The sequence below is a fragment of the Bos indicus genome, chromosome 15 (assembly GCF_029378745.1).
Source record: "Bos indicus isolate NIAB-ARS_2022 breed Sahiwal x Tharparkar chromosome 15, NIAB-ARS_B.indTharparkar_mat_pri_1.0, whole genome shotgun sequence".
Classification (NCBI taxonomy): Eukaryota; Metazoa; Chordata; class Mammalia; order Artiodactyla; family Bovidae; genus Bos; species Bos indicus.
The window spans coordinates 74,866,603-74,884,490 of record NC_091774.1 but is presented as its reverse complement, the minus strand read 5'-3'; the positions used below and the strand labels follow the sequence as shown (position 1 = coordinate 74,884,490).

The following is a 17,888-nucleotide window of genomic DNA, read 5'->3' as shown; positions in this document are numbered from 1 at the left end:
GATGCTGAAAGAAATGCCGGCCGCTTGGGGGTGTGTGTGCGTGTGCGTGTGCATGTGTGTGTGTGTGATGCTCGTGCTTGTATACTGGCTGGGAAGGTGCAGTCTCACCCTCCCTTGGGGGTGTTTGGGTGTGTGTGTGTGTGTTATGTGTATGTGTGTTGTGTGTGTGTATGTGGTGTGTGTGTGTGTTGTGTGTATGTGTGTTGTGTGTGTGTGTGCTGTGTATGTAATGCTTGTATACTGACTGGGAAGGTGCAGTCTCACCCTCCCTTGGGGGTGTTTGGGTGTGTGTGTGTGTGTTATGTGTATGTGTGTTGTGTGTGTGTATGTTGTGTGTGTGTGTTGTGTGTGTGTTGTGTGTATGTTGTGTGTGTGTGTGGTGTGTGTGTGTTGTGTGTGTGTGTGCTGTGTGTGTGTGCTGTGTGTGTGTGCTGTGTATGTGTGGTGTGTGTGGTGTATGTATGTGTGTGGTGTGTGTTGTGTGTGTGTGTGTGTGTGATGCTTGTATACTGGCTGGTAAGGTGCAGTTCACCCTCCCTTGGGGGTGTTTGGGTGTGTGTGTGTGTGTGTGAGATGCTTGTATACAGGCTGGGGAGGTGCAGTCTCACCCTCTCTTGGGGGGCTGTGTGTGTGTATGTTGTGTGTGTGTGTTGTGTGTGTGTTGTATGTATGTGTGTGTTGTGTGTATGTGTGTGTGTTGTGTGTGTGTGATGCTTGTATACTGGCTGGGGAGGTGCAGTCTCACCCTCCCTCGGGGGGCTGTGTGTGTGTATGTTGTGTGTGTGTGTTGTGTGTGTGTTGTATGTATGCGTGTGTTGTGTGTATGTGTGTGTGTGTGTGTGTGATGCTTGTATACTGGCTGGGGAGGTGCAGTCTCACCCTCCCTTGGGGGGCTGTGTGTGTTTATGTTGTGTGTGTGTGTGTTGTATGTGTATGTGTGTGTGTTGTGTGTGTGTTGTGTGTGTGTGTGTGTGTGTGTGTGTGTGTGATGCTTGTATACTGGCTGGGAAGGTGCAGTCTCACCCTCCTTCCCCACCCCTCCCTCCCCACATCAACATGAACCACACCTACCGCTTCTTTTTTGACTTCTTTCTTCTGAAAAAGACAGCTGGAAGGGAGCTATAAATAAACCAGGGCAAAGTCCTCTGAAAACTCAGAGACAGCACTTGCCCTCCAGCTGCCTGTGGCCCTTGGAGGCACAGCCCCTGGGAAGCCGGCAACACGGATGCTAGCCCAGTTTCCAGATGCACAAACTGAGGCCCTTGGAAACGCGGGGCAGTCCAGCAGGCGCCCAGGGGCCCAGCAGCCTCTGTGCTGCCCTGCAGGGGGCGGGCCAAGCCCTCTGGCCCGGCTCCGCCCCCCTCCTCCCAGGAAGCTCCATGCCCTGGGCCGTGGTGCCAGGGGCGTGCCCTGCACCAGAGTCAGCGGGCAGGTGTGTGACGAGCTGCCAGGAGTCTCCCTCTGAGGAGCTCTGGAGCCTGCCTGTGAGCCAGCCTGAAGTCAAGCCTGCTCACGCCCTCTCTCCCATCCTCCCTGGTCCCCGTCACCCTCTCCCCAGACCCCAAGTCACCTGCAGGGGTGGCAGACCCCAAAGCCAGCTCTTGCCCACGAGCCTTGGGAAAGTTCTCAGCCTGCCAGAAACGCTCCTGCAAAGGAAGCTTCCATTAAGCCCAATAGCTTTTGTTGGAAGGGTCTCAATTTTTTTCCTAAGTATGATAAAATAAACAAGACCCTGGCTCATACACCTGACTCAGAGACCACACTCCCCTAGAGCACCCTGGTCAAGCCAATGTGCCACCCCCGTGCTGAGTGACAGCTGGGCCTCCCCTCCTCCCTGGCATCACACTGCTCTTGGGGGCCTGAGATTGCAGCAGCTTCTTCTCTTCACAACACCAAGGTGACCCTCCCACCTGGCATTTGAGGGCCCCTACCATCTGATTCCACCATCCTTCCCCTCCCATCACTCTCCCAGCTGGTGGCGTGGCCGGGCCGTTTCTAAACTCAGCCTGGACTTCTGTTCCTCCAGCCCCCACCTTCCCTCCACAAAGCTGTCCCTGACTGTCCTCCAACAGCCTGGCTAAAGCCCTGTCTCCCAGAGAAGCTGTAACCCAGGGGGTCCAGACTCTTTCCACAAAAGGCTGCATGGGGGATTCAGGAAGTGGAAAACAATGGAAAAACCACACGTGTGTGATCCTCTGTGTGTGCTTAGTCGCTCAGTCTTGTCCGACTCTCTGTGACCCCGTGGACTGTAGCCCACCAGGCTCCTCTGTCCATGGGACTCTCCAGGCAAGAGCATTGGAGTGGGTTGCCATGCACTCCTCCAGGGGATCTTCCTGGGCCAGGGATGGAACTGGCATCTTATTATATCTCCTGCATTGGCGGGCGGGTTCTTTACCACTTGGCCACCCAGGAGAATGACTCTCTGGTGAAGCTTTCACGGCTGTCATCAGATTCTGCCGTAGTCTGTGGCCCCAGAGGACTGGGCCGCCCCATGTCAGGGCTGGTTATTTGACCGCTGAGATGACTGGTGACGTGTTCCGTGTGCTTGTGACACTTGCCTGCTCTGGGTTCTGAAGCTCAGAAAAAGGAACCTATTGGCCCGAAGTCACGCCTACGACTGGGTGTGAACTGCCTTCCCGGCTCTCAGCGTCGATCCTTCCAGATTATCAGCTCTTGAGCACAGAGACCAAGGCAGATGTGTAATCTGTAGCCCCACAGTCTTGACCTTATAACTACAGCCAGAGGGGCTCGAGGGCAAGGTTGGCGCTGCCTCGAACACGGGGGCCCCAGCTCCGGGCCTGACCCTGGCGACAACTGCTCTGTCCTGCAGGTCTGGTTCCAGAACCGGAGGGCCAAGTGGAGGAAGAGGGAACGCTTCGGGCAAATGCAGCAGGTTCGGACCCACTTCTCCACAGCCTACGAGCTGCCCCTCCTCACCCGAGCGGAAAACTATGCCCAGGTGAGTCCCTGCCCCCAGCTGCCTGCTCTGGGGCCCTTAGGAGGAACACCTTCCCTGGAGAGAGAGCTCGGGGCTCTAAGTCCCCGCTTCAGGCCCGTTCCAGGAGTGCACTTGTGTCTCCAGGATGTGGGAGGCCCAGAATTCTCTCTGCCCCCCATAAGCGTTGACCCAGGCTTGGCTGGACTTTAGGGAAGGGGAGACTGGGGGAGAAGCTTGAGAATGACTTTTCCTTCGGCCACTTCGGTGACGGGCATCGGAACCGAGGAATGCTGAAGGCCAGGGGCCCTCCAGGCCACCGGGAGCCACCCAGAGTGTTTCCTAGAAGAAGGGGTTCCTGAAGTTCGAGGACGTGAGTGAGGCAAGGCTGGAATGAACGTGGGATTCTCAGACCCAGGATTTAGGCTGTCATCCCAGCTCCAGAGCTTTCTCCCTTCAGGCAAGTCACATGTCTGAGCCTCAAGTTTCTTCACCTAGGAATTGGGTCTTTTAAAAGAACCTGCCTCAGGACTTCCCTGGCCAGTGGTTAAGACTCTGTGCTTCCATGGGCGGGGGGCCTCAGGTTCAACCCCTAGTCGGGGAACTAAGATCCCACATCCCACACGATGTGGCCAAAAAAAATACCTGCCTCAGCTCTTTCACAAGGTTGTTGGAAGGTCTACGTTAGATTGTGCAAAAGTGCTTTGTGAATTACATGGTTTTAGGAAGGTTGCTTCGTATGTCTGTGGCTCTCCCAGGCGTCTGGCCCATTTCTTCCCATCCCTTCCAGAGCATCTTCTTCTACGGCTGTCCTTCAGTCCCCTTCCTGGTGCCACTTGGGTCCTCAGTGGGATGTCAAGGGACGGGAAGCGATGTAGGTGAAGTCAGGCAGCCAGGACCCTTGGAGAGGTGCATTTGGGGCTGAGTGCCATCCTGACGCCCCTCAACCTGCCCTGCAAAGGCAGCCGGTTCCTCCCTCTCAGGCCTCCTTGTGCTGTGGCCTCCGCCTTCTGCTCCAAGCCTGGGCCCGCCCATATCTTTCTCTCCTCTCTCCGTCCCCCCAGCCAGCCTCCCTCTGTCCCTGGGAGGATGGACCTCCAGCCCGGACTCCCTGGCCTTGACCTCTGCTGCCCGAGCTCACACACCAGAGGGGCTCATGCTCATTCTTTCCATGCAGCACCACACACCACATCCCCTAGGCCTCTCGAGAGAGGGGGTCCCCATCACCCGAACCTGCAAGCAGTTCTTGTTGTCACTGCAGTCACCATGGCATCTGGGGGCATGGCCGCCTTGTCACTCCTTTTATTACAGACTTCTCTGAATGTACTCCAAACGCTGGGGGCAGGGGGCAGGCCGGCAGATGCTGCTCCAGGACCACTGAGAAGCCCTTTCACGTGGCCGAGAGGTGCACCATCTCCTCACAGCCCATCCTGCCCACCAACCCCCCTGCCTCCCATCACCCAGGAGAGATGCATTTCTGGCTGAGTCCCCAGTTCTGCCTCCACATAAATGCTGGGGCAAAGTGGGGTCTAGAGCTGGAAGCTGGGGAGGGGGAAAGGATTTTAGCCGTGCAGATACAAGACAAAGTGTCCAGTTCAACCCTTCACCCGCTGCCCGAGCACCTTCCACCTCCTCCACCTGTCTCTGCCCCAGCCTAGAGCCTGTGGGCATCCCGCCTGGCTCTATCTGTCCACTTACCACCTCTCAAGGCAGCCCTTTCAGACCCTGAGTTACTTCTGAAGCCTCAAGGGCACCGGCCCCTAGGACCTCCACTACTGACCTTGGCTTCTGAGAGAATTGAGGCCCTCCCGACGTCCACTCTCAGAGTGGACAGCCTCGGAGCCCACGTTGCCATGCCAGAGCTCTCTGAGCTCGTGTCCCCTCCCATGGATCAAGTCACGAGGGCGTGCTGGGCCTGGGGAGGAGCCGGAGCAGGGTGAGGCCCAGGTGCTGACCCTAAATGGGTCCATGGATGGAGAGACAGAGTCTGCCTCTGTGTCTAAAATCCGGGGCTGCCAGGAATTCCCTGGCGGTCCAATGAAGAGGACTCTGACCGCAGGGGGCACAGGTTCGATCCCTGGTCAGGGAACTAAGATCTGCAAGTGGTGTGGTCAAATAAATAAACAGAATCAGGGGCTGCCCTCAGCTGGTGAGCCGTGTCCCAGGACGACCCTTTCACTGGACTCTTGATGGAATTCGGAGTTCAGTCCTTAAAACGGAGTTTCTGTCCACTGCTCTCCTGGACCTGGGAACGGAGGAACCAGAGCATAAAACCCCGAGGCTCCTAGGGGGCTAGGTGGCCAGGCAGGTTTGGAAAGCCTCCCAGGTAAACACTCAGGAATGGTTTTACCATCAGGATGGGTTTGTAAGTGAAGAGAGGTCCCCCGTGTGGGACAGGAAAGCACCCCTGTGTCCAGCCAGCCTGTGATGCGTCTCCCTCCCCTCTCCCCAGATTCAGAACCCGTCCTGGATCGGCAACAATGGGGCCGCCTCGCCCGTGCCGGCCTGTGTGGTGCCCTGTGACCCGGTGCCCGCCTGCATGTCCCCTCACGCCCACCCCCCCGGCTCCGGGGCCAGCGGCGTCACCGACTTCCTGAGCGTCTCGGGGGCTGGCAGCCACGTGGGCCAGACGCACATGGGCAGCCTGTTTGGAGCTGCGGGCCTCAGCCCGGGCCTCAACGGCTATGAGCTCAACGGGGAGCCGGACCGCAAGACTTCGAGCATCGCGGCCCTCCGCATGAAGGCCAAGGAGCACAGCGCGGCCATCTCCTGGGCCACATGACAGGGCCACCCCGCCCCATCCCTGCGCCCTCCCCTGCCCTGTGGCACTGGCCATGCCCATGCTCCCCAGGCCCCCGGGCCCCCCACTCAACTCCCCTCTTAGGCACCTGGCCTGGGCCCAGGAGCCTGACCCTCAGCACTTTCAGCCGCCCCAAGTCTGAGGCCCCCGGGGACTGTGGGGAGGGAAGGGGGCAGCGGGCACCGAGGCCAGGTGCCCCCGCTCCCGGCCAGAGGCAGTGGAGGCAGCCAGGTGGCACGAGTTTTGCAGCTTTGCATCCATTATAAGCTGAAGACCCTTTCTCCCCACTCCTGCTCCTCCGCCCTGCCCGGTTTGACCATTGAGTTGAGGCTAGATTCCCACCTGGACCAGCTGTGGCTACGGTGCCGTCAAAGTCCGTCCTTCCCTCTGCTGTGTGGTCCCCGATCACCAGCCCGGTGACCGTGTCTGGAGAACAGATGCCCTGCCCAGTCAGCCTCTGCCATCCCATCTCCTGTGCTCTCCCTCAAAGCCCATGGACTCCAACCTCCTAGATCCAAGGCACCCACCTCGCCTTTACCCTGGACGTGAGGAGCCCCCGTCCTGCTGACTGTCCCCTGTGCTGGACGCACCCGGAGGGACAGGGCAGAGAGAGAGGAGCTGGAGCCGAAGGAGCCCGCCGTCACCCAGCCACACTGGCCCCCTTGGACCCTGAGGCTCCGGATCTGGGTGAACAGTGCAGGGAAGGAGACCCGCTGCCCACGGCCCCACGGTGCTGGAAGCACGCTTCTAGGAGCCGAGAGGGCTGCAGGGAGGCGTCCTGGGGAGGCAGGGGCTCGTGCACACACGTCGGCTCTCCGGCCACCTTGACGCCCCACCTCAGGCAGGATGATGGTGGCAGGGGGCAGGTCTGGGTAGCTTTGTTCCCTGTCCAGTCTGGCCCCTCCAGGTGGAATCTGAAGATCCTGGTCACTTGCTGGAGCTGTTGGGCCAGTGTCCTGGTGCAGAAGGACTCGCACCTTGACACAGCCGCTAGGGCCTGGGGGCACGGTGCCAGAGGGTCCAGAGCGGGTTGTGCGGTCTGGCAGACGACGAGGGCACACTCACCCGGCCTCCGGGCACCAGGTCGGCCCCCACGCGGCCTCAGACAGCCTTCCCGGTTAGCGGCCTCCTGCATCACACCTGCCCAGAGCCTTCTGTGCAGTCCTCTGGGCGTAGGGCAGAGAGCGCCTGCCCTGGCAATTCTGCCCTGTGGCATGGGTGACCCCGGTCCCTTGTTCTGGCCTCCAGAGGGCTCATGTGGGGCTGAGCTCCTTGGGGTCGCTTGCTCTGTTCTGGACACAGTGCTTTCTGGAAGCCAATCTCCCTGCCTGCAGGAAGGGGCCTCCTTCTCAGGGGGGCTGCATTTCCGTTTGACATGCAGCCTGCAGCTTGAGTTTCAGCTCCAGGGCCCAGGGGTCAGCTAAGCTCGGGGCATGGGGTAGCCATCCTCCAAGGCCGGCCTTTTGAGCGCTGGGAGGCCCCCTTGCAGGTATCCCCGAGGAGAAGGGTCTGCTTTTTATCCCTTCTACCCCAATCCTGTCAGTGAGGAGAGCTAGGTCTACCAGGCCCAGGGGCCTGGACTCAGCACAGCCTCTTGGGTGGGTGGGGAGGGGTGAGACCCTCCCCCTTTGACCTGCTTAGGTTTTTGGGGACGTGGTCATCTCCAGCTGTGTCTCAAGTCCTCATGTGCTCCAGAAACAGGACTATGGAAGGAGCTGGCCTCAACCTCCCCCTAGTAAGAGTCAGACCTCTTTGGGAATCGTAGCTCTAAAGTTGATCTTCTCGAAGTGAAAAGCATCTTGGACACTGAATTGAATGTTCTTGGAGACTTAGCTTTAAGTGTTTTCTATGTTTGAGGATCTGGGAATAACTTTTCTAGTTCTAAGCTTGGCTGAAACAACTCAAGACTCCCAAAATCTAGGAAAAGGAAGGAAGAAATGGCTTCAGGATGGAGACAGTCCCCCCAGTTCCTCCTTAAATGCCATCATGGCTGGAAAGACCTGGGAGGTATGTTCTCACCTGGGTGAGAATCAGACAGAGAGAGAGAACCAGGATAGACACCGAGGGGGAGGGAAGGGAGAGACACGGCTCTTAAGTGGAACCTTCTGGAAGGGACTTCTGGCGATCAGTTCCGCTGTGTGTCTGCTTTCCACCTGGGCCAGACCTCAGTCAGGCAAATTCCACCCCAAACCTTGAGAAGAAAAATCTTCCGATAGAAGAAGGCTCTTTGGCGCTGACCGCCCGTCCCACCAACGCAGCTAAGTATTTAGGATTAAAATGTCGGCCTGAAACACCTCGGCATCTCCCTACGGGCAGCTGCCTGCCCCTAGGCCTGCCCTTGGCCTGTCCCAGACCCTAGGGCCTGCCTGACACTCCAACAATCACAGAATCGCCGAGCGGGAAGGGATCAGAAAACTTCTAGCCTGCCCAATCCCTTCACAACGGAGATGACCCCAGTCCCCAGTGGGGAAGGTCATCATCCTGAGCCACATTTCACTTGAGGCAGAGCTAAGAGGGGCTCTGATGACTGATGCTGCGTGGAGCTCCCCAGGGTGGGGGGCTGGGCCTAGGCCTTCTGCCTTCTCAGCTGCTGGGGTGGGAGGTACCCCGCAGCCTCTCCTGTGATGACTAAAGCAAGCTTGGGTATGACTCTCTGGGCTGGCGGCATCCTCAGGAGCGCGGTCTCATGAAGGCAGGTACAGGGGAGAGTGGATGGCTCTGGTGGTCACTGTTAAGCCAATAAGCTAAAAGAGGTGGGGTTTCCTTTGCTCTTTGCCTAAAATCTCAACAGAGATGGCCACACAAAACCGGAAATAATGGGTGGCTGGCAGGCCCCCGGGCAGCCTCCTCACGCTGCCAGCCCCCCGAATCCTGCTGGGAACGTCTCGGCGGCCAAGGCTTGACACTACGGTGCTGCTACCACCCTCAGATGCCGTCGCTGCTCCCAGGGCAGCGTGGGGAGAGGGGGCTCCGGGGACGCACGGAGAGGCTTGTCCCCGAGTCTTCGACGGCACTTGGAGGACACGGGCTTTGGAACTTTCCTTGAATTCTTTCCACTATACTTGATTCTCGGCTCTCACTACCATGCCCCCAGCGTGGGAAGCATGGCGGCCAGGTTGGTTCAAAGACACTGCCAGGGGGTGGCGGTAGCAAGCGTGAGGTGGGTCCCCAGTACACGTGGCCGCGGCCACATCGGGCCCAGCGCCAGTGTCCCCTCTGCCGTCTTTCGGCTGGGTCAACGAGAGGAACTCCTCCATGCAAACGACCATGAATCCTGCTTCTGCGGCTTTTCTCCCCCTGGGCTGGACAGTTCTGGGGCTTCCGGTCTGCTTGACGGCCTGGTGGGGACAGGATGGCTGGGCAAACGGGCCCCCAGGATAATAATCCATGACCACAAAAGAGAAAACTGGGAAGACAAGGAAAACTCCACTCCTCAAGTTCCCGGGAGCCCACGTGATGTCTGTAAAGATGCTGGGGGGGAGGAAAGGTGTCCCGGTCAACCAAACATTAACCTGCCCTGCCCTGTCCCTTCTTCCCCTGCACTTACACACACAGAGCTAGGCCTTTATACTACTGATTTTGAAGGACAGTTTTCAATGTCTAATAGTCTGTTTGGTGTGCAGTGGGTTGAAAAGAGAGCTGAGTGCTGGAAGGAACATGAACCTCAATCAATAATGACTGTTCTCCTTGTAAGATATTGTAACCCTGTATAAATGCAACTTTTCCTTTAGCTTAATGGCCTGGGGTGGAATATTAAAAGTATATATGAAAAAGACATTAAAAATTCAGAAAAAAAATGTATAAAAAAAGGAAGTCGGTTCCATAAAGTTTTACTGCCTATACCACCATGTAACTACATTATAGCAAAATATTAAAAAAAAAAGTTCTTGCCTTTTAAAGTAAGTTATTGCACTTACATCTTTGGGGGGAGGGAAGGACTGCTGGACTGTTGATGAGGAGGGGGCGTCGGGGTCCAGGCGTGGGGCCGCGTGGAGCGTGGGCGCCGCTGCGCGTTCGCAGAGCGCCCTTGTCTGGGCACGGCCCACACTGTCCGCTTGGTTGTTGTTTGCAATAAACTCCTTCTCCTTCCTCCCCTCAACTGGAACCTGTCTGTTTTGTTCCTAACTTGTGACAGATGAAATGTGATCAGAGGGGCCTCTGAAATCTCACGTTAATTGAAGTCGGCAAAAAATACTAACAATGCCCTTTTGAACTGCTGACACAGTACAGAATGGATTACCAGGGCTAGATTAACAACAGGTGGCCGGCCAGGGCTCCTGCACAAAGAGGGGCGCATGGCCTGCGAGGGGCTGGAGCACCCCCCCCAGTCATCCCAGAGGACCTGCCTCCACGGCAGACAAGCAGTGGAGGGAAATCAGGGGCCGCCCCTGCGTCTCCAGCGCGCTCATCACGGCCCCTCGATATCACTGGTACCATCTGGGTTTCCGGGGTCTGTTCTGAAAGCGAGGGGCCAGCTAGGGCCTGGAGGTCAGGGTAGGGAGACCTGGCTGCTTGGGACAAATGGTGCAGGATAGGCTTCCAGGAGAGGCAGGTCTCTGTCCCAGCTCTAATGCTTAGTGGCTGAGACAGCTTGCAGGAGGTAAGGCCTGGGGATTTTTTAAAGCAAAGCACTAATATACTAATTATAAAGCCAAGCTGGAGGCCTGGATTTTGCTATGCAAGAGGTGCTTCCTTGCTTTCCAGCCTAAAGGTGACTCAAGCAGTTAGTCTCCCAGGGACCCCTCTGTATGCTGAAGGGGAGGCATCCTTGTTTGCCTGACCATCAACTCTGACATCTGAAGGAGGGGAAGAAGCCTGTCTCTGCCCAGTTTACCAGTTCATGGGGAGGTATGCGTGAGATGGCCCATGCCTGGGCTTTGTAAGCTGATGTGGCAATACATGAAGGGCTATGATTATTCCCGGGAGAAAGACATCACCCTCCAGCTACCAGCTCTGAGTCCGACATGAAACTCTTTTTCATCTTCTCTGACTATGTAAATGCTGCTTTCCTGGAGCCACATCTCAGATTTGGTTCCGTTAGGGGAAGCACTCTGACTGAAACCACCCATCCTGGCTAGGAATCATCTGTGAGAGTTACGTTACGACAGGAGGTCCTAGTAAGGAACATGGAACTAACAAGCCATCACCAACTGCAAGAGTTCTGGAAAGGCCAAAAGGAGCTGCCACCTGTCCCGCCACCGCCCAGAGTCCTTCTCGCTGGCATCCAGCTTGGCTGAGCAATGCAGGTGCCACCAGGAAGGACCTGAGTCAGAACGATTGGCCAAAGACAACCTGGAAACTAACCCCGTCACCATAAAACCCGAGACTGAGCTGCATGGCAGAGCCGTTCTCCTGGGTTCCCTTACCCTGCTCTTCTCCACCTGGGTGCCCCGTCCCAAGTCTCTTGCTTTGGTAGCACATGTGTCTCCTTGGACAATTCATTTCCGAGTGTTAGACAAGAGCCCACTCTTGGGCCCTGGAAGGGGTCCCCTTTTCTGCAACCGTACCTCTAGGGTAAGTTTTCATTCACTATAGACCCAGATGGCTTTAGGTTGACTTTAACTAGGAACTTGTTTTTAAAAGTGACCCTTGCCATCTGACAGGGTCATGGCAGCTCTTGGACTCTCCACACCAAGTCGCTGCCAAGTCCCAAGGTGGGAATGGAAGCAGAGGGAGAAATTTCTTGTGCATGGGAAGCCGCCTGCCTGAAATCCTTGCTTAGCAACCCCAACAGTATCTGGAGTCCAGATGAGTGCTCCCACCAAAGGGCAGGATGGCTGCCGGGTCATCTGGTCCTCCCTGGGGACTCAAGTAACCCATTCCTGGGATGTGTGCCTCCAAGGAGCATCGCTGGGGAGGACACTCCCCTGTCAGCAGGGCTTCCTTGAACATCAGCTGTGGCTCAGCCCTTCCCTGTCTGGGTGCCAGGACCACTCATTGCTTCCCCAAACCATCTGGGGCCTTTCACTTGGCTACAGTGGTAGACTTGCCATCTGTTTCCTTAGAATGCCTGCGCCCTGTCACCAGCCCACTCTACCAGGAGGACTCCTGGTCATCCTCTGTGGCTTCCTCCTAATAAGAATGTGCTACGTGAAGTTCTTCCTTAACTCTATGCCCCGTCCCAACTTCCACCCCCAGGCCAGTGGTTGCGGCTCCATGCTCCCACAGAACTGTTTATAATAGTATCTTATGTATCTGTCTGACTGCCCCAGCTGCCTTCCAAGTGCCAAGAAAAGACAGGCCAATTCTGTTTCTGAATGAATCCTTCAGAAAATTAGTACACTGAGTAACTGCAATTCACTGGGAGAATGAATGGGAAGGTAGGAATGCGGAGAGGCTCTGTTTTTGGTTCAGGATAGGAAGAGGAAGGCTAGAGATGAGCCTGGTGTGAACTCACAGCCTCCGCTTGTCTGTGGACTCTGTCCATCCTGTTCCTTCAGGGGTCATATGCATCCCCAATGAGCCAAGGTCAGGACAGGAAGCCTAACCTCTTTAGTGTTCTTGGGGTTTGGGTGGCATGAGGCCAGCTCCTCTAGATGGCTAGGTGTTGTAATCTGAGAGTGCTCATCTCAGAGGTTTTCCCATTTATCCTTGGGCTCAAAGCCTGCTTTTCCCCATGTCATCCCTCGACAACCCTCATGCTCTAAACCTTCCTTCCCCACCTCTGCTCTGCCTCAACCACCAGTGAATCTTTCTCACCAATCCCATTGTCCCAGGTCTTGCTACAAGAACAGTTGCCAACCTCAGGGCGCCACAAGCGGGCTGCTCTGTGATTCAGCAGAAATCCTTGATTCGGCTGGTGGCGGGTGATACGGTAGTGGTGGTCTTTCTCCACACACACACACAGGCCCAGACTTGCATGCTCAGCTGCTCAGGAACAATAGGCCCTCCGCAAACAGCCCCGCCCCTCAAAACAGGGCTCAGAAGTGAGAAGATGCATGCCAGCTCCAAAGACAATGGGGTGTGAGAGTTGACATTTTCCCAGGAATTCTGTGATTCCAAACAGATTTTCTTTTTTTAGCCCAACACAGACCAACAGCCTTGAGGAAGGGCAAACTTCCGAAAGGAGCTTCGGTTTATGACCATGTGCATACCATGTGTTAAGGTGCTGCCTTAACTGTTAGCTGGGAGCAAACCCACTGTGGGGCCCGCAGGAGATGCCCCCCAGAGCCCTGGCCAGGATGCGGTTCAGACAGCCCAGGGGCTACAGTGTTCTTGCTACGCCTTCCGAGGTTTCTCTTTTGGTTGCATCGTAAGCCCCTTGCCCATCCCTTCTTTGTCCTCTACCCACAGGGGATCTGTCATGTTTAGGCTCTGCGGGAAAAGGAGGAGCTCCTTGTTCCTATGACATTAAGGCCAAGCTACACTATGGAGAGAGAACGAAAATAAATGTGTGTGTTTATGTGTGTGTGTGTGTGTGTGTGTGTGCATGCTGGGAGGACAAAGGAAGGAAGGGAAGAAGGAAGCCCAAAGGCAGCCCACATCTCCACTCCAAGACAGGTTTGAACAGAAAGCTCTCTCCAGACAAAGTCATAGAAAAGCACAGGCCAGGAAGCTGTGTGGTGAAGTGAGAGAGCTGGATTTAATGGGCTGACTTTGCAACTCCTCCTGGTTATCTTAGACAAGCCACGAAAATCCCGATTTTCAATTTCTTCATCTGTAAAATGGGGTCAAACCAACTCTTGCCTGCTTATGTCATAGGAAGTGAGACAAGTGGTTATGAAATCCAAACGAGTTAAAATACTTGGAAATAATTAAGAGCTGTAGAGACAGGAGGAATTACACACGCTGACGGTTGGGAAGGGCCAGCAGGGTTGACTTGTACCCGAACGGCTAAGAGAAGGAAGCCAGAGATTGGGGTACTGTTTCACAAAAGTATGTCATCAGAATATAAAGCACCAGGAACCCTCAATATTCTATTTATGGGAAATGGGAAGGCGGGTGGTGAGGAATCTGGTGGTGAGCAGTGCATTGGTCTGTCTGGGCTGTTGTAACAGAAGAGCACACACTGGGTGGCTTAAATTACAGACATTTATTGTCTCACAGTTGCAGGAAGCTAGAAGCTCCGACCAGTGTGTCTGCAGATCTGGTTTCTGGTGAGGCCTCTCTCCCTAGCTTGTAGACGGCCACCTTCCCACTGTGTCCTTACGTGGTCTTTGCTTGTGCAGAGACAGAGCTCTGCTATTTCTTCCTTTTCTTCTGAGGATATCAGTCCTAATGAATTAAGACCTCACCCTTATGATCTCACTTAAACTTGACTACCTCTACATAGGCCCTATCTCCTCATCCCGTCACACTGGGGGTTGGGGCTTCTATATATGAGTTTTACAGAGGATATAATTTAGTCTGTAACAAGAAGACTGGCTGGTATGTGTTAAATGGGTGAAGTGACTGCTCTTCTCAACTTCATATCCCAAAGCATCTCAACAGCTCCAGCAAGCTCCCACATGAGTCCAGCAGCCACTGGGCTCGGTTCCTTGTCACTTATCACCTAGGCTACTGCTAAGTGGTCACGTCCCATTCCTGGTCCCTCTCTGCTCCACCCGCTCATCTGTGCTGATGCCAAAGTGGGAGTGCCTAAGACTAGCTCTGATCACGTTCCCAACCAGAACAATCATCTGCAAAGCCTTCACACTGCCCACAAACATTTTAGCTCTTTTGTCTAGCCCTAAACCCCTATCCAGCGCCATAATTTGTAAAGTCCCAACCTCGAGTTAGTGCTCCTACAAATCTAGGGTATCAGTACACTTCCTCATCTTCTTGTTTCCTTTCACCCCCCTCAGGTCAAAGTGACTGCCTAACCTCCCAGCACACCCCTATCCACACAGTGCCTGTCTCTACCAATGAATTCTCCAAAGTACACCTCAAGTCTCACCCCTTCACCAAGTCAGAAGCGATCGCATGCTCCTTCCACAGCAGGGAATGCGTGCATTCACCCTCCACTGTTCAGTCTTACAGAGTAGACAGGACTATTAGGGACTTATCTCCTGTGTTAGTTTGATTATAAGGCAGAAACGGCTTCATTGTTTATCTGCAATATTTGGTAGAGTATTACAGCAAGCACTTGATAAATATCAGCTGGATGGCTGGCAAATCTGCATTCCATGTCAAAACACGATAGAAAACACTGAACAGAACTGGAGGCAGCTTGGACCCTGAGGCCCTAAGCAAACCTCCAGGTAAAGGAGGGAAAAGGGACGCTGGTCCATGACAAAGCAAAGGAACTGTGAAAGATGACAGTTTTTAACTATCACTGAAAAAATAATCATCTTTATTGAGGTATTACTTAGATAAGAATGCACCAACTTTACATGTAGAGTTGGATGAGTTTAGACAAATATATATATATATATATATGTAACCATCACCAGGATCAAAATATAAAACCTTCTCCTCACTCCCAAAAGTTCCCTTGAGCCTCATCCCAGGCAAACTAATACAGGAGAGAAGCCCTTAAGGGTCCTGTCTACTGCGTAAGACTGAACAGTTGAGGGTGAACCTCACCCTTCCCTGGACCACCAGGGAATCCCTGTATGTATAGAAGCTATGTATGTGGAGTATGCACTCTTTCATGTCCGGCTTATTTGCTCACCTATTTTGGAAACACATCCTTGTGTGTGTCTCAGTAGTTTATTATCTTTATTGCCTAGATGTATTCCATTGTATGGATATACCACAATTTATCTATGCACTCATCTGCTGTTTAACCTTTGAGTTTTTTCCAGGTTTTGGCTATCATGAACAAACCTGCCGAGAGCATCTGTATACAAGTCTTTGTGTGGATATATGTTTTCTGTTTTTTTTGTTTTTTTTTTAAACTACTGAGATAATCATATGACTATTCTCCTTTATTCTATTGCTATTGTGAATTACATTTTCAAATATAAAATACATTTTCAAACTTCATATTCTTTCAGATCAGATCAGATCAGATCAGTCACTCAGTCGTGTCCGACTCTTTGCGACCCCATGAATCGCAGCATGCCAGGCCTCCCTGTCCATCACCAACTCCCGGAGTTCACTCAGACTCACGTCCATTGAGTCAGTGATGCCATCCAGCCATCTCATCCTCTGTCGTCCCCTTCTCCTCCTGCCTCCAATCCCTCCCAGCATCAGAGTCTTTTCCAATGAGTCAACTCTTCGCATGAGGTGGCCAAAGGACTGGAGTTTCAGCTTCAGCATCATTCCTTCCAAAGAAATCCCAGGGCTGATGTCCTTCAGAATGGACTGGTTGGATCTCCTTGCAGTCCAAGGGACTCTCAAGAGTCTTCTCCAACACCACAGTTCAAAAGCATCAATTCTTTGGCACTCAGCCTTCTTCACAGTCCAACTCTCACATCCATACATGACCACAGGAAAAACCATAGCCTTGACTAGACGGACCTTTGTTGGCAAAGTAATGTCTCTGCTTTTGAATATACTATCTAGGTTGGTCATAACTTTCCTTCCATATTCTTTAGCCATGTATTATCTTTTTTGTATGTTGATTTGGCTTGCTAATTTTTAAAAAGACCTTTGTGTCTATGCTCAGCAGGGCTTTAAGTCTGCAGTTTTCTTTTCTTGTAAGATTTTTGTCTGGTTTTGATAACAGGGTAATAATGGCCACATAAAATGAGCTGGGACCCATCTCTTTCTCTTCTATTTTCTGAAAAGAGTTTGTGTAAGATTGGTGTCGTTTCTTAATTATTTGATATGTCAGTAGACTATGTGGACTTAGGTTTTTCTTTGTGTGAAGTTTTAAATTACAAATTTGACTGCTTTAGTGGATATGGCTATTTAGATTTTTCTATTTCTTCTTGAGGTAGTTTTTATCACTTTGTCTTTCAAAGTTTGCAACTATTTCATCTATGTTGTAGATTTTATCAGTATAAAGTTTTCTCATGTATTTCACTTCTAATATTTTTAGAATCTGTACCAAAGCTCCCCGTTTGATTTATGATACTGGTAAATTTATATACTCTTTTTTTTCCCCCTGGAACAGTCTAAAGTATTTGTTGGTCTTTTCAAAGAACCAGGTTTTGTTTAGTTGATTCTTCTCCATTGTTTGTCCATCTTCTGTTTATTTCCAAGCTTGTCTTTATTCTTTCTTCCACTTACTTTGTATTTAATTTGCTGTTTTCAATTTTTTTATAGTAGCAGCTTACATAATTAGTTTTAGTTTTTTCTGCTTTTCTAACACTAGCCCTTCAAGAACAGATCTCTGAGCACTCCACCTGACAGATTTAGACACATTTTCATTCACCTAAAGTTACATTCTAATTTGCTTTGTGTCTTTATTAACCCATGCATTTAGAAATATGTTATTTAATTTCTATTAGGGATTTCCCCCAGATATCAGTTATTGATTTAATTCCATTGTGATCAGAGAACATACTTGTATTTTCATTTCCTCTAAAACAGAGACTTTTTATGGTGCCACACACAGTTGCTGAATATTGTCTGTGTACCTGAGAAGAATATCTGCTTAGTTATTGGTGGGTGAAGTGTTCCAGAGCTGTCAACTAGGCCAAAGCGGTTGACAGCATTATCCAGTCATCTCTCTCTTTCTGATTTTTCCATCCACTTGTTCTATCAATTACTAAGAGGGGAGTGCTGAGACATCCAAATATAACTGTGGATTTTTCTATTTTATTTTCAGTTGTCAATTTTGCTGTATATATTTTTAAGTGTTGTTATTTAGTGCCTACCTTACTTAGAATTATCTGTTATGTCTTCTTAATGAACTGACACCTTTAACATTATGAATTATTCCTCTTTCTCCCTGGAAATGTTCCTGTGTTGAAGTTTATTTTGTCCTTTACTGATAAAATCACTTCCAGTTCCTTGTGATTCATATTTGTCTAGTATAATTTCTTCTACTCTTTTACTTCAACTGTATTTTATAGTGCTTTACTCAGAGATAGCATATGATTGCCCTTGATGTTTAATTCAGAATGAAAGTCTCTTTCCTTTAATTATAACATTTAGATCATTTACATTTAATGTCATTATTAACATGTTAGAGTTTAAGTCTAGTCTCCTACTTTTTTGTGTCCCGTCTATTCTTACTTTTTTTCTTCAATCCATTCTTTCTGACTGAATATTTTTTATCATACTCTATCTCCAATATTGTCTTATTAGCTGTGCTTCCTTTTAAACTGTTTTTAGCCATTG

The 17,888-nt window shown here is 52.1% G+C and overlaps 1 protein-coding gene across 1 annotated transcript in view; it reads left to right on the top strand.

Moving 5' to 3' along the window:
- The window catches only part of ALX4 (ALX homeobox 4), a 44,461-nt gene extending 38,211 nt beyond the window's left edge, over window positions 1-6,250 (top strand). The window contains exons 3-4 of the mRNA XM_070804094.1: window positions 2,831-2,959; window positions 5,388-6,250. Coding sequence (XP_070660195.1) covers window positions 2,831-2,959; window positions 5,388-5,717 — 459 coding nt within the window. The 3' untranslated portion in view covers window positions 5,718-6,250. The remainder of the gene's footprint in view (window positions 1-2,830; window positions 2,960-5,387) is intronic.
- The last annotated feature ends 11,638 nt before the right edge of the window (window positions 6,251-17,888 follow it).